Raw genomic sequence first — 15,994 nt, forward strand, 5'->3', positions numbered from 1 at the left:
ATTTTGAACAGAGTAGAACTCTCAAGCCACAGAGTAAATACAGGAATCAGTCCTTAAAATGGAAAGAAAACATTGTCTCGAATATGAAAGAGAATTTTTCATTGCAATAAAAGTAAATATTATCCGCAGGATGCTGCGGAGGATCAGGTGATGGTGTCTGACTATGGTCAGTCAGGGGTCGGGTTATTTGCTTCTGGTTGCCAAGCCTCTTCTTCAGGAGGAGCCATGGGTCTCAGGGTCACTAGGAAAAGTAACACAGAAAATAAAACCAAGGTCAGCATGACTGGCGCCAAGCGTGTACCTGCGGTAATTGCTGCAGCCTCCAAGCCTGGGCTGAGACCAAGAACAGCTCTCGAAGATATCGGTAACAAAGTCAACGAACAGGTAGTGTCAAGAGTCCCTCCGAAAAAGGAACTAAATCTTCACTTCCTGGAAAAGTTTCATCTAAAATCCCACCAAAACCTCTAGAGAAAGTGTCTGTGAGTGAACCAGAGGTGGAACTTTTTGAGCCTAAACCTGCTATGGAAGAAAACCTTTCTCCCGGACCTATTTTGGTTGATAATCCCTCTCCAAGCCCAATGGAAACATCTGGATGTACCCCTGCAGAAGAGTATCTGTGTCCGGCTTTCTCTGCTGTAATTCTTGCCATGAGTGATGTGGAAGTGGTGCGGGAGAGTTGTCTGTATTCTGTCAATCATGTTTTAAATAAATGCTATTTGGCCAGGCAGGAAGTATAGGCTGGAAAACCAGACTGGAAGTAGAAATGATGCAAGAAGAACAGGAGAAGTCTGGGAAGGAGAAAGTTGATTCCTCCCACTCTTACCCAGATCACCGAAGCAGCAGTATGTGATCTGCCCCACTGAAAAAGGTACTAAGCCGCATGGCTATCATAGATCAGAATAATGGGTTAATATAAGCTACAAGAACAAATAAGTAGAATGAACTAATGGGCCAATCAGTTTTATAACTTATAGAGATCTCTGTATGATTTTCTTTGGGGCTAAACAGCTGTGGGAACTGGGCAGGATAGAAAACCCCAACAAGCCAGCCCTTCATGTTACATGGATGCAGATGATGGAGCTGACCCAAGCCTGTGTAGTGAATGTGTGAAAGATGTGTATGCTTGTCTCAGACAACTTGAGGAAGAACAGTCGGTTAGACCAAAAGACCCGTTGGAATCATGAGAAATCACGGGAAACATGAAAACTTTCCTAATTGGCTTGCTGACACGGGTTCTGATGAAATTTAGGCTGCTGCAGGAGAACATGTACATGACTGTTTCCATTGACCGACCAGTTCATGCGGGATAATTATGTGCCTAACATGCTGGAGCTGGCTGGCGTGACTGCCATGTTCATTGCAAACAAATATGAAGAAATGTACCACCCGGAAATAGGGGACTTTGCTTTTCTGACTAGCAACACTTACACTAAGCACCAAATCAGATCGATGGAAATAAAGATTCTAAAAGTTTTAAACTTCAGTTTGGGTCGCCCTTTGCCTCTGCACTTCCTTCACAGAATGTCCAAAATTGGAGAGATTGATGCTGAACTTCGGCCAGATACCTCATGGAGCTCACTATGCTGGACCACCACATGGTGCACTTTGTTCCTTCAAAGTTTGTAGTCGGAGCTTTGTACTTAGCAATGAAAATTCTTAACAGTGATGGGACACCAACTCTGCAGCACTGCCTGTTCTACATAGACAAATCCCTTCTGCCTGTCACACAGCCCCTGGCTAAGAATGTAGTCATGGTGTGCTATGGGACAATGGTCTTTTATTCCATCACTTGTATTATTTTTAATAAAATGCTAATTGGCCAGTAGCCAGACAGGAAGTATAGGCGGGGTGACAGGGCAGGAAGTAGAGGGGAGGCAACGAGAATGCTGGGAAAAGGGAACTGCAGTCTGTAGTTGTGACCCAGCCACAGAGGAAGCAAGATGTGACTGCCTCACCAAAAAAGGTACCAAGCCACATGGCTAACATAGGCAACAATGATGGGCCAATTTATAAGAATTAATTAACAAGAAGCCTGAGATACTAGGCCAATCAAACTAATAAATTATAGTTTATAATTAATGTAGACCTCTGTGTGATTCCTTTGGGGCTGAACCACTGAAGGACCAGGTGGGACAGAAACTTCTTTCAACAATGCTAAACTTACAAATACACGCCTATCAAGAACAAGTCTGCAACGCCCAACATGCTAAGATCAACACTCCGACACAGCTGAATTGTACACAGCTCAGCATCTGTCCAAGGCCGTAGCAAAGGCATAGCTCAATTGGACCACTGCATCAGAGATTGGCACCATGTGCCATCTGTACATAGTATACAGTGTTTACTTGCTCTTCAAAAAAGGTTGTTTTACTTTTTTAGCTTACCTCATTTGGATGTGGTTGCTTATGACTCTAGGCTAACAACATTGTGTAAAACATTTAGGAATCTTTTTAAAGCTGCTTTTTAGTTTAACAGGGGATCCAGCTAATTATATATATATATATATACACATATATATGTATATACATATATATATATGTATATATGTGTGTGTGTGTGTGTGTGTGTGAATATATGTATGTGTTTGTTTATCTACTTTCTTCACTTTATGTGTCCAGATTGTATCTCGTGTCTTAAGTTATTTTGAAAAGTCCTCTGCCTAGATCTGGTTTCAACTATAAAACTACCAGCTTGTTCTTAGTTCCCTTTTTCTGTTTCTTCAGGTGGTTGCTGCCCATCACCACTATCTCTTGAGCTGTGGACTTTCCGATCTGAAACCCAGTTTTCTTGTTGTGTAATTATTTATTTGTTCTTACTAGGCTTGGGAAATGGGATGATTAAAATTAAAGTTATCTTTTAAAGGAGTTTGCCTCTCAATCTCAGTGTCCTCTATAAATGTGATCATGCATATATTGTCAAGGAGCTATTTTTATATGGATTCATTTTCTTCAACGACACCCTTTTCAATGTCTACGTTGCATTTCGTAGTGTGCATTTCATACTGTATGCAATATAATCATCCCATTAATGACAACCAAACTGCATTCTCTTGTTGCCTCTAGACACAGTACTGCTAAAATGCTCTTCTGTGCCCTGCTTGACTTTATACACAGTAGCCTTCCCAGGGGTATGCTTTAAATTCAAATAACGTCCCACGAGACTGAGTGTTTTGTCACTATACCAAAGTACCACTTCCTCTGTCTTCCTCCTGTGTTGTGACATTAACTGGCAAGAATCCTGTCTCATTGGTTGTTTCAACTTGTACATCTGATGTCAAGCTGAATGAAATTTTATTAATGAAAAAATGTAAATATTATCCCAAGTGTCTTAACTACTATAGTGTGGAGTAGAATTTGAGACCTCCATGTACCTCCACACTTTTTCAAGCCTTGAACACATGGTTTTCTCCACATGGTTCTGAAAAGTTACATGAAAGACTTGTTTGAGTAAAATCCAACCTTAATTGAGCAATTATTTCCTAGGGAATGCCCAAGATTAGAGTTGCTGTGGTTTTTCATATTCATTTATATGAGTTCAGCCTTCACAACTGAGAATTATTGCCAAAACTATCTGATTAAGGTGTCATCATTTTTTTTTCCAGATTCTCACAATCAGTATAACTTAAGCATTTCCTATTATAATGACTCTTTGAACAACCAAAGAGAAAAATGTTCTTAAAAATTATTCCCCATAGTCTAGAGACCTTTAAATGCTTTTTTAAAAAAATCATTTCTTGGAGTTTTTTTCATAAAATATCTTTTCTTTGGTGATTACTTTTAGTAGTTGATTTTCTCAGCAATATTTTTTCATTTGTGTTGAGATATGATTGACATAAGTGTAGAGCAAAGTATTGTGGTTGATAGGTTGTATAAATCGTGAAATACAGGGTGTGCTCATGTATTCTCAGTTATGATTATATTTATATTTTATGTCATATGAAAACTCAGAGATCTGAAAACTTTAGAATATATTTCAAAAGCTATAAACTATATGGAAGGATCAATGCAAAAATCCTTCCTTGTATCTCTTTGCAGCCTGCTAGCTATGTTGGCTTCTCAGCTGAAAAGAGATCCTCAAATGGAAATCTTGTGTTGATGAAGTGACAGTGTCAGTGTTATGACGCTTTCTAATGCTGCTCCAGTGACAGCTTTACCCACAAGCAATGTGTAGACGATCCTGAGTGTTGACTGAGAATATTCACAGTAATTGCAGTGTTTATGGCATTGACTGTTCATGTGAAATACAAAATTGGAAAACATACCCTTATATAAATTAAATTGTATTTGTTTTATTAAGAAAACACCTTTACTTTTTTATTTAAGATATCTTTTTAACTTTACATACTAGCCCCAGTTCCCCCTCCCTCCCCTTCTCCCACCTCTACCTGACCATTCCATCTCCCATCCATTCCTCAGAGGAGGTAAGGCCTCTACCTTGGGGAGTCAAAAAAGTCTGGCATACCAAGCTGAGGCAGGACCAAGCCCCTCCTCCTGTATCAAGGCTGAGCAAGGTATCCCACCATATTGAATGGTCTCCAAAAGGTCAGTTCATATACCCAGGATATGTCCTGGTCCCATTACTAGGGAGTTCCCCAACAGATCAACCATAGAACTGTCACCCACATTCAGAAATCTTAGGTCCCATGCAGGATCCCAAGCTGTCAGTCCAGAGTCTATGAGTTCCCACTAGCTTGGGTCAACTGTCTCTGTGGTTTTCCCATCATGATATTGAACCCCTTTGCTCAAATGATCCCTCCTCCCTCTCTTTAACTAAGTTCCAGGGGCTCAGCTGAGTGCTTGGCTGTGGGTCACTGCATCTGCTTCTATCAGTGACTGGATGTTCTATGATCATAGTAAGGGTAGTCACTAATCTGATTATGGGGGAAGACCAGTTCAGGCATCCTCTCCACCATTGCTAGGTGTCTTAGCTGGGGTCATCATTGTGGATTCCCGGGAATTTCCCTAACACCAGGTTTCTCCCTAACCCCATAATGGCAGAGGAGAAGGTGCCTGAACTGGCCTTGCATAACCATACTGATGAATATTTTGCATATTACCTTAGAACCTTCATCTGGCGATGGATGGAGATAGAGACAGAGACCCACTTGGAACACTGGACTTAACTCCCTAGGTCCAAATGAGAAGCAGAAGGAGGGAGAACGTGAGCAAGGAAGGCAGAATCAGAGGGAACCTTCACCTGACGACGGATGGAGATTGAGACAGAGACCCACACTGAAGCACTGGACTGAGCCCCCAAGGTCCAAATGAGGAGCAGAAGGAGGGAGAACATGAACAAGGAAGGCAGGACCGTGAGGAGTGCGATCACCCACTGATACATGGGGACTGATCTAATGAGAGCTCACCAAGGCCAGCTGGACTGGGACTGAACGAGCATGTGATCAAACCGGATTCTCTGAATGTGGCTGGCACAGGGACTGTCTGAGAAGCCACTGATAGTGGCACTGGGACTTGTTTCCTCTGCATGTACTGGCTTTTTGTGATCCTAGTCTGTTTGGATGCTCACCTTCCTAGACCTGGAGAGAGGGGTGAGGAACTTGAACTACCCACAGGGCAGGAAACCCTGACTGCTCTTAGGACTGGAGAGGGAGGAGGAGAGGGAGTGGCGGGAGTGCGAGGGTATTGGGAGGAGGGGCGGAAGTGGAAACTTTTATAAATTAATAAAAAAAAAGACCATTGATTTGAGATAGACCAAATGATCAATCCTGAATAAGAAGATTGTATTTAGGAATTTATACAGGTCGATAATGTATTTAATATGAAACAGCTAAAGAAAAAGAGGCCAGGAATTTGAAAGAAAGCTAGAGCGTGCATGGAAAATGTTGGAGCGAGAACTAAGAGAAAACTGTGCAATTATCACAATTTCAAAAACCATAAAAATTGAATTTCCCATTTTTATTTTTAAAATCAATCTACAAATAGGAGAACATTAACTTTTTGAAAGTCAATAATTCTTCACTTTTTAAGAAACGTCAGAATGTTAAACTGTTATCTCTGTGCAGGATTATGCTAATGTTAAAACTAGATAAGCACACAAAAACACGAAAGTGCTTCAAAATCTTCCTGATAAACATAGATGCAAATATTCTAGAACATTAGTAAACCAAATCCTACAAATTATTGACCATGATCAAGGCTTCATTCCATATGCAAAACAATGTACATGATACATCATGTCAATTGAATGAAGAGCCACATCAATATGATCATTATGAGGAGCAGAAAATTATTTGATATAATTTAACATTTCTTCATGGTAACGCTTTTAATTAGTAATGGGAGTAATGTATCCCATCTTAACAAAGATGATACATTGCCAGGCAGTGGTTGCAGACATCTTTACTCCCAGCACTCGGGAGGCAGAGACAGGCGAATCTCTGTGAGTTCAAGGCCAGCCTGATCTACAATAGCCAGTTTCAGGACAAGCTCCAAAGCTACAGAGAAACCCTGTCTTGAAAAACCAAAAATTAATTAATTAACTAAATGGATAAAAAGATGATATGCAATAGAGCTAACATCATACTAAATACAGTAAGGATGAAAATTTTCTCTTTAGGATCTGAATCAATACTAGAATGCCCCCTGTTATAACCACTGTTATCACAACAGTGCTGAACATCTGATCGGACTAATATAAAAAAATACTTAAAACACATTACAATTGGAAGTGGTTTTTTATTTTTCAGCTAAAAAAAAAGAAAATGGGAAACAAAAGCAGAATTATAAAAGTAGGATGGCAAACTGGGAAGCGTCTACACAGCCAAGAAAACCATCAAAGTGGAAAAGACAGCTCACGGGACAGGACAGGAAAATAAATCTCAACTGCACAGCTGACCGGAGGACAACACGCGGTCATGGGCACAAAGCTCAGCTGATGGCAGCGAAATTGTAAGCCTGGAAAACCAGCCCAGTTATTAAAAAACAGAAAGCAGGTGTCAACAGACACGCTATAAAGAAGATGCAAATGGACAACACATATTTTTTAAAAGAATATACTCCACATCATCGTGGAAGCATAAATTCAACCACAATGAGCCATCATTTCACCGTAAGAATGACTATTGTGAAAACCCACAAAGCTAAACTAGAGCTTCGGGGTATGAGAAGGGGAATGCTGGTTCCCATTAACCCAGCCATCGTGAAAACCAAGACGGAAACTCCCCAGACACGTAAACAGAACCTCTACTCAATCCACAGATTCCATTGCTAGTAATAAACTCTGTCTGCTACCAGGGCATCCTCACTCCCCAACACATTTCAGCACTTTCATTCAAAGTAAGAAATCAATCTAGCTATCTATCAACTGAATGATGTGGCAGATAGACACAGTGGAGTATTTTTAAGACATCAAAATGAATTCAATTCTGCTAATTGCAGCACCGTGGCTGGAACTGGAGATCATCCTGTTTCTTGAAATAAGCAACAAACAGAGAGGCGAACGCCACAGTCTTGTTCACACACTAGGTTTTTAAATACAGTCTCATCGATGTGAGAGGAGAACGGTGGATACCAGAATCTGGGTAAAGTTGAGGAATGGCGATGAGAGTTAACCCACGGGTACTAAATTCCATTTAGTCCAAAGCAAGGCATGCTGGTGTGCAACTGAGCAACGAGGAAACCCTAGATAATAAACATGTCCTCCATATTTAAACAACAGCAGAATGATTTATCATAAAGAAATTATGTGTGTTCAAGAAAATACACTTAATCTGATTTGAACATTGTACTTTATACACACTGCCAAAATATCACAAGATGCCCCACACATATCATGCATAATTTCTGTGTATCAGGTTATAAAGAAAAAAATATTTTCCAAGCGTCACCTAGTACCTGCAATTAATAGGACATTTTAAATTAGCCCCATTTGCTAATTCAAATCTAAATAGTTGGATTAAATGTAAGATCTACAATGTATAACTCTTAGTGACAACTGTATAAATTGTATCCAAATCAAATTCTCTTAGAAACAGTATTAAGTCTCCAAAAAAGAGACCTCATTTTTTATTATTCATTATGGATATTTTTTACCACCATTATATGTGAAACACTGTGAAAAATCAAGACTATAGAAATGTTAATAACAGGACATTGCTGGTGTTTATGAAGTATAAACTCAGGGTCACACAGTGCAGAGCAAAAATAATACCCACTGTAGCAAGTCTGACCCAGGACAGTCGCAGCGCAGTTACAACCAAGTACAGGTGAACAGGGACAAGCACTCTAGGGGCTGAGGGGGACTTCTAGATTGGGGCTGAGAATGCAGACACAACAGCAGCCACACGAAATGTGAAAGCTTAGTGATGGTAGAAAAAATTCTGGTGAACTCTGGCATAAGGATTACATTTAAAAATGTTAGAAGAAGTGAGCATGAAAAACTGATTATTCAAGAATATTAGAGAGCGACGAAGAACTAATGCTTGCCTGGGGTCCCACATGTTGCTATAAGGCTTATGTTTTTAATGTTTTATATTTTAAACCAAAAATGAGCACACAGTTGATTTATAAACTATTATTACATTTTTTTGAGTTCCATGAAGTAAAAGTGAGTTTTATTTTATTTTATTTCTATCTCAGTCGACATACTTAAGGCAGTAGCATGTTGATGATGGTTTCATAATTTCTTCCCTAATTTCTTCAAATACACCTTTAACTTGCAGTGAACTTCTTCTTTCATAAATAACATATGCAACATGGTGCAGGATAATTGTCTGTAGTCTGTCAATCGTGTTTTACATAAACGCTGATTGGCCAGGCAGGAAGGATAGGCGGGAAAACCAGACAGGAAGTAGAAATGATGCAATGAGAACAGGAGAATTCTGGGAAGGAGGAAGCTGATTCCTCCCACTTCTGCCCAGATCACCAAAGTAGCAGGATGTGACCTGCCCCACTGAAAAAGGTACTGAGTCATATGGCTAAAATAGATCAGAATGATGGGTTAGTATAATTAACAAGAACTAATAAGAAACCTGACCTAATGGGCCAATCACCTTTATAACTTATAGAGATCTCTGTGTGTTTTTCTTTGGGACTAAACAGCTAGGGTACTGGGCTGGACAGAAACCCCAACAAGCAGGCCCCCGTTTATGTTACAGCAACAGAGATACTTGTGAATGTAAACTGCAAAAGACAATCCCAAGCTTCTTAGAGTAAACTGCTTGCTGCTACTCCTACACGACAAGCTGGTCGTTGCTTAAAAGGGTGTGGAGAGCTAGTTTAGAATTGCCTAGGTGAAGGAGAGTACTCTTATGAGATTAATGACAGAGAACCACGATAGGACTGCTGGACCAAAGCATAGAGGAAATACAGATTGAAATGATTCTTTTGGGTCTTGGACAAATAACGATTAATTATGGTGCCCCAGTGGACTTCCCCACATACATGTGTATGCGGGCGGCACTAATTGGCCTCAGTGGCTCATGATAATAAATGATGTGATGTCAGGAGGAGGATATGAAGGGATTCAGGAGGAGCTGTGGGGATGGGGAAATGTGCTCAAAATATACTGCATACATGTGTGCAATTCTCAAATACTAAATGAAAAGGTTAAAGAACATATTAAAAATCAGCTTAATTCAGCAACGAAAAGTTCATTTCAATACTGATCACTCAATAAAAATAGCTCTGAGAACTTCTACAAGAAAGCATGAACGAGTTACCGTTCTTTAAGCGTGTTAGTAATTACTGTAAAAATTTAAGACTTAAAATTAGAGATTAGTTAGAGCAGCACAGTACAGAAGAATAACAAAGTTGTATTAGGAGCCCACGTTTTCTGAGTTTACCTATGAAGTTTGTTCTCTTATCTGAGAAATGTTGCAACGATATTTCTCAAAGAATTCTGGACTCTTTACTTGAAAGAATACAAGAGATAGATTGTAGAGAAGGATAAAGTGAATTTTTAGTTTTGTTTTCTTTGTCGAGACAGGGCTTCTCTGTGTAGCTTTGGTGCCTGTCCTGGAACTAACTCTTGTAGAATAAAGTGAATTTTTAAAAATTTGTTGTATAGACTCTTAAACATCATGCTGACATAGTGGATAAGTGTGCATATCAACTTTAAGCATACCATTAAAAATGAAAAGCTGTCTCACTGTGCCTATGAAGTTATATATATGAGAATCATCATTTGCAATAAGAATCTATATAAAATTAGCTACTTTGGGTCAGGGAGAGACAGTACGGCAGAGGTATAAATAATCAATGGTTTACAGAGCTCTTGTTTAGAGAGTTAATAATTAGTTCTTCTACATTTAAGTAAATACATTCTTTGGACTCATATGTATTGTGAAATTATCCCATAACCCTGTAAAGATTGCATAGCTCAATTGAAACTTATAAACAATTTTATAACACCTAGTTGTATGGGAAATTAGGGACATTTATAATATTCTCTGTATCGTTGCAAAAGGCAACATAGTAGTTTCATAGCGAATCTAAATAATGGTAAAATAAACCTACTTTACACTTGAAGATATTCAAGTTTATAGATGGTAATGATTTTTTCGAGAGCCCTGACAGTGCCATGGAAAGAAGGCAGAAAAATATGCAATTTTTACTTAATTGTATACAGAAATTATGTATTTCTCGTGATAAAGTGTATGTTAATTCTATCTACTAAACCCATGTTGTTGCTGGTTGCCACTTTAGAGTCCTTGAACAGTTACATAAACGTATGATTATAAAAGAGAAAGGAGACATTTGGTAAAATATTTTATTATTATTAAGAATAACAATATAATTATGGTTATAAAAATAACAACTTTATTAACTACAGAGAATTTATAATACAAGCCATCACCACAGTGTTCTCTTTGGGGTAAGCATCCAGCTATCCCACTCAATCGGCAGCTTACCCTTGTCCTGTTTACATAGGCAGACTCGCTGTGATAGCCACAGGATTCGGCTTTCAGCTTCTGAAGACAGAAGCTTTCTGGACAAACAGAAATGAGCCTACGCAAAAATGGCACTGTCAAGAGGTAAGGGTCTGGGATAGTTCGATGTTTTTGTTTGTTTGTTTGGTTCTTATTAATAAGTTCTTGGTACAAACTTCAGTTGAATTTTGAAAGACATATTCTTACTTGGACTTAATTTTTGCAGAGTGATTTATTGCCAATTACTCTTTGTAAAAAGGCAAATATATTGTGTTTACCCAAATCCGTTTTATTTTATGAGTTTTCTATAAATGTAAATGAGTGGTTGTATACACTCAGTGAGTAGAAGTAGTTATTTTAAATCAATTTAAGGTTTCCCTTTACTTAGCATGATATAGTATTGACATTTTCCGTTCCCTATTACAAAGCTAGTGTTTGTATTGTAAGAGAAAAGAAAATGCCTGACAGCGACTACTGGTTCTTGACAGTGCTCTTTTTCAGGGATGCTGTAGCTGGAGCATCAGCTCCGCACAGTGCCATTGGTACCAGCAGAAAGCATCCACAGGAAATACAGCCTTTCTGACACATTGCCATTATTGTCATTTTTCTTGCCATCCAGTGTTTCCCATTCCTGTAGCTTGAAACACTTAGGCGGCAAGCCAGAGCCTTTGAATGGAGACCAACTCACTAGAAACAATTATACTGAGGACCTGCCCACAGCAAATTGGTAAAAGTTACTTTACATTTTACAATAACATTAAAGAAAAATACAAAAGAATTATCACCTCTCTGCACAGCAGAGGCACATGACTAAGATTTTAGTTTTACACTCCTATTCCTACAGACATAAGAAAATGTCTACAATTATGACAGTGTGTAACTCTTACCCAGTCAAAACAAAACCAACTTTGGAGCTCATAATTCAAAAGGGCTGCTTGTCCATGAGACAAAATAATATAGATTTCTAAATAAGCTGAATTTTTCTCTCCTTTTCCTTTGAAATTTATTCATAGAAAACCACCCCATATATAGTGTTGCTTAGAAAATAACTCTACCATTTTCTAGCAAGTAAGACCCTATGGATCTTGTTCACTGTCAGCTCCGACTTTGACCATTGCAAAGAAAATGGGAAGAGTTGCTTAACAAACCATGTTGGTGACTTATTGACATATTTGTTTGCTTTTCACTAAAAGTAGAAACACTGATTCCAAAGTATCTAAAAACTTGACTGCATATTGTTTCTAGGTAATTTCTGTTCCTCTTCTCATGGATAATTACAAAAAATACACTGTAGGAAGTATTGTAGAATGTTAGTATGTTAAAGTATCATAATTATCATAACAGCTTTATCAATATAATTTATATGTAACATTGAAATCTATTCAATTCAGTAAGAAGCTATGAGAAGGACCTTAATATTTTAATAATATATCTTTGAAATTTATGCCTTGTTTGAATGACATGTTGCAAAAGGAAAGAAAATGTAATGGATGTAAAATGATAAGGACAGCAATTCACTGGGTCTCTCTGCATCCACTGTTGATCAACACAGCACCTATGCTATCAAAAACATATATGCATTTGTGTGTGTGTGTGTGTGTGTGTGTGTGTGTGTATAGTTTTTGTGCAAGAACTGGATTGCCTTCCAGAAATTCTGCGAATGCATTAGGGCATCCTTTGAAACTTCAGATTTCAGATACTCTAAAAGAATTCAGTCTCAAGAATGGGAACACTGGATTCAAAACACTCAAATTATAACTTTTAATAATCTTGATGTACACATGAAGACTGAGAACTTAGAAGCTGTCTTATTACGTTTTAGTATCCTACTTCTGTATATACAGCTCTTAGCTAGTCATGGCCAGTAGAATAATAAATATAATTTAAATGTTATATAGATTATAAAATCTAAATGACTCTTCCATGTCATTAAGAGTTTTGTTAAAAAGAAATGAGAAAATATGAAATCTTTCCAACATATTTGATTTTTCAGAATCAATTATACTTTTGAAAGTCATTGAATTAAAGAATTTAGAAAAACTATTTTACTTCATATTTTTTCTATTACTCAAAGAATAAGAATTTTTAGATTAAGGAAAGTATTTTAATTTTTTTCTTCAAAATATTTCAAAGTAAAATTTAATGAAGGTATGGTCACAAAGTTTTGCAGACATGTTATTTTTATGCTAAATCATTTTTTTTAATTTAAGGAGAGCTAGAAGCCAATCATAGCAGCAAGTTTTAATACTAACCCATATAAATACATCTTTTAAAGACAAAGACACTTTCAAATTTCTTCATTGAGACATGCTTGAAAGCTGAATAAATGTTTTAAGAAAATGGATCTACCAATATCCTTCATAAATAGGTAGCTCAAATTTGGAGGAAAGAAATAAGACAAGTACACAAATTACTTTCTGCTTTCTAGGAATTAGAGAGCACACAAAATAACTAGGCTGATAAATATAAATAAACATACAGGCTAGTCATTCTTTTAACCTATGGGTCCTGTCCTGACCATGAACACTTTCCAGTGGAGGTCACATGTGATATGTACAAAGGATCAACACTTATACTTTGTACCTTTCCTGAATATTCCCACTGATCTTTCAAAAACTTTACATTTTCGAATAAATATAGATACATACATCCAAAACATTTAGATATTACACTAGATACATCATGATTCAAGCTGTAATGTTACTGCATGTGTATTCAGCCATTTGTTATGGTCATCTGTTTTCATGAAAGGTGGTTTGTGTGCCAGTATTGCAGGATACATGTTGTGAAAAAAAATGAATGAACTATAACATGTGCCATATGAAGTGTAATATAATTTAATATAGATTTAGAAGTTAAAAACACAAAGTACAGATTGGTTTCGGTGGGGTTAAAATAATGTTTAACTTACGATTGATTCATTATTAAGATATTAACCTGAAAAGCAGCATAGAATGATAATCAACCTTAACCTTTAAATCTCTTAGCATCTAGCAACTATTGCATTTTTGAATCCGTTCAAGTATCTTCAGGAGATATGTTACTGCACTTACAGGTACCTTAATTCACTTCAACATTTACAACATAACACTGACAAACAGAACAACAGAAAACACCCATATATATTAATGAGTTTCTGAACACTCACAACACTCAAGTAGCTGTTTTAGGATTGGTTTAGGTTACATTTTAATCTCGACGTCTCTGAAATCCTCATGTATAGATGGATGTTTCCAACACACTGGCTTCTTCTACGGCTATTACAATTTGTATGTCAAAATTACTTTGTGCATCCACTTTGCGTAATATGCTACTCGGACAAAAATGCCAGGGCGATTTGGGATGGCACATCCACGGCCAGGAACAATGACACCAAGAACCATTTTCATTTTGTGTTGCTCACAAATGAGTGGGCCACCATAATCTCCCTAAGGAGAAAAAACAACAACAACAAAACAAATTATTTTGTAAGTAGAAATAAACAATAATTCTTCAGTAGCATTCCCCTGATGACTTGCAGCTAAACGGTATAGTAATTCAATGACGTCAATGTTTTTACATTTTAATTATTGTATATATCTCCATGCATGTGGCAGTCAGAAGATAACATGTGGGGATTGGTTTTCTCCGTCTACCAGGGGTTTGAACTCCGCTCCTTTGGCTTGGCCACAGGTGCCTTAACCCACCGAACCATCTCTCAGCATCCCCCTGCCGAGTAATGTCAATTTTATATTTATTTTGTTATGGATATTCACCAAGTGTTCAATATCAACATCTGGAAAATATATAGACTTGTAAAATATAGAGAAAATCCATTTGTAATCACGTGATTTAATGGTTAAGAGTACCTTAACTTTCTCTCCTTTCTAAAACACTCTTTGCCTGCCACCAAAAGATTATCTTAACAATTTAAATAAGAAATCCTTATAACTGAAACAATAATTTTATATACTTTGGAAATTACTTTTCCAAGCTTGAACTATTTCTCTATTCACAGTTGATACTAGTAGTTAATATAGTTGTAATTTAAATGTTTTACTATATCATCAGGTAAAGAAATATGACGAATATGGATTAACTTGTGTATATACATATATGATATACACATTAATACAAAAATATTAACTGTATGAATATGCATGTGTTCATACTGCACACCTTTGTAGAGATAACTGTTAGAATTGTGTTGTATCACTTTGATGTGCCACACACCCTCTTAACAGTACAGTTACAGAGCTGGAAGCATGGCTCAGTATTTAAGAGGACTCTTTCAGAGGACCTACATCTCTGGTTCCCACCACCCATTGAGGTTGACTATAATCCCAGCTACTGGGAACCTGACACCCTATTGTGGCTTCCATGGGCACCAAGCATGCATATGAGGTATGTATAAGCATACAAGCACTCATATATACACATAACAAAGAACCACAATGACTAGCGTTAAGCATTCAAATATAAATAAGAATGTGTGAGCCAGGTGGTGGTGGTGCACACCTTTAATCCCAGCACTCGGGAGGCAGAGGTAGGTGGATCTCTATGAGTTTGAGACCAGCCTGTTCTACAAGAGCTAGTTCCAGGACAGGTTTCAAAGCTACAGAGAAACCTTGTCTCATAAACAAAACAAACAAACAAAAAACAATGTTTGAGATTATCTTCATTTTCCTCTAAAAGCAATGAAATTTTTAAAAATTAAATAAAAACTATAAAAGTTATATCTGTATGTTGGGTAGAAAGAAGGAGTCATTGATATATATTTTTTGATAAATATAAATTTATCAAATTAAATAAAGGTAATTTAAGGTAAATTAAGGCAGACCTGAAAACAAATATCAAACAGTACAGAAATCTTTTTTCTAAAAAAGACAACAAGCCCCATAAGGCAATAAAATTGCGGTTTAAATAAGACACCAGCCACCCCTGACAGTCACTTTTCAAAATGACTGTCTTTGGAGACTTTCTGTAGACACTCTACCACTTCTACCACATAGAAATTTAGGGTCGTTCTCTTCAAATATTCTTGACTGATGAAACAACCAAATAACAGATGAAAAGAAGCTAGGAAGAAAGGAGGAATGTAAGAAGAGAGAGCAGAGAGGAAGGGAAGGT

At 37.4% G+C, this 15,994-nt stretch overlaps 1 protein-coding gene and 1 pseudogene across 2 annotated transcripts in view; one reads left to right on the forward strand and one right to left on the reverse strand.

The window, feature by feature from the left end:
• The first annotated feature begins 225 nt into the window (after nucleotides 1–225).
• LOC125400005 (G2/mitotic-specific cyclin-B1-like) lies at nucleotides 226–2,279 on the forward strand (annotated as a pseudogene).
• An 8,432-nt stretch (nucleotides 2,280–10,711) lies between these two features.
• Hgf (hepatocyte growth factor) overlaps nucleotides 10,712–15,994 on the reverse strand; it is a 65,491-nt gene continuing 60,208 nt past the window's right edge. For both annotated transcript variants that reach the window (XM_048433552.3, XM_048433551.3), the window contains exon 18: nucleotides 10,712–14,313. In XM_048433552.3, coding sequence (XP_048289509.2) covers nucleotides 14,146–14,313 — 168 coding nt within the window. In that variant the 3' untranslated portion in view covers nucleotides 10,712–14,145. The remainder of the gene's footprint in view (nucleotides 14,314–15,994) is intronic.

The sequence above is a fragment of the Myodes glareolus genome, chromosome 27, assembly GCF_982192425.1.
Source record: "Myodes glareolus chromosome 27, mMyoGla1.1, whole genome shotgun sequence".
Lineage (NCBI taxonomy): Eukaryota > Metazoa > Chordata > Mammalia > Rodentia > Cricetidae > Myodes > Myodes glareolus.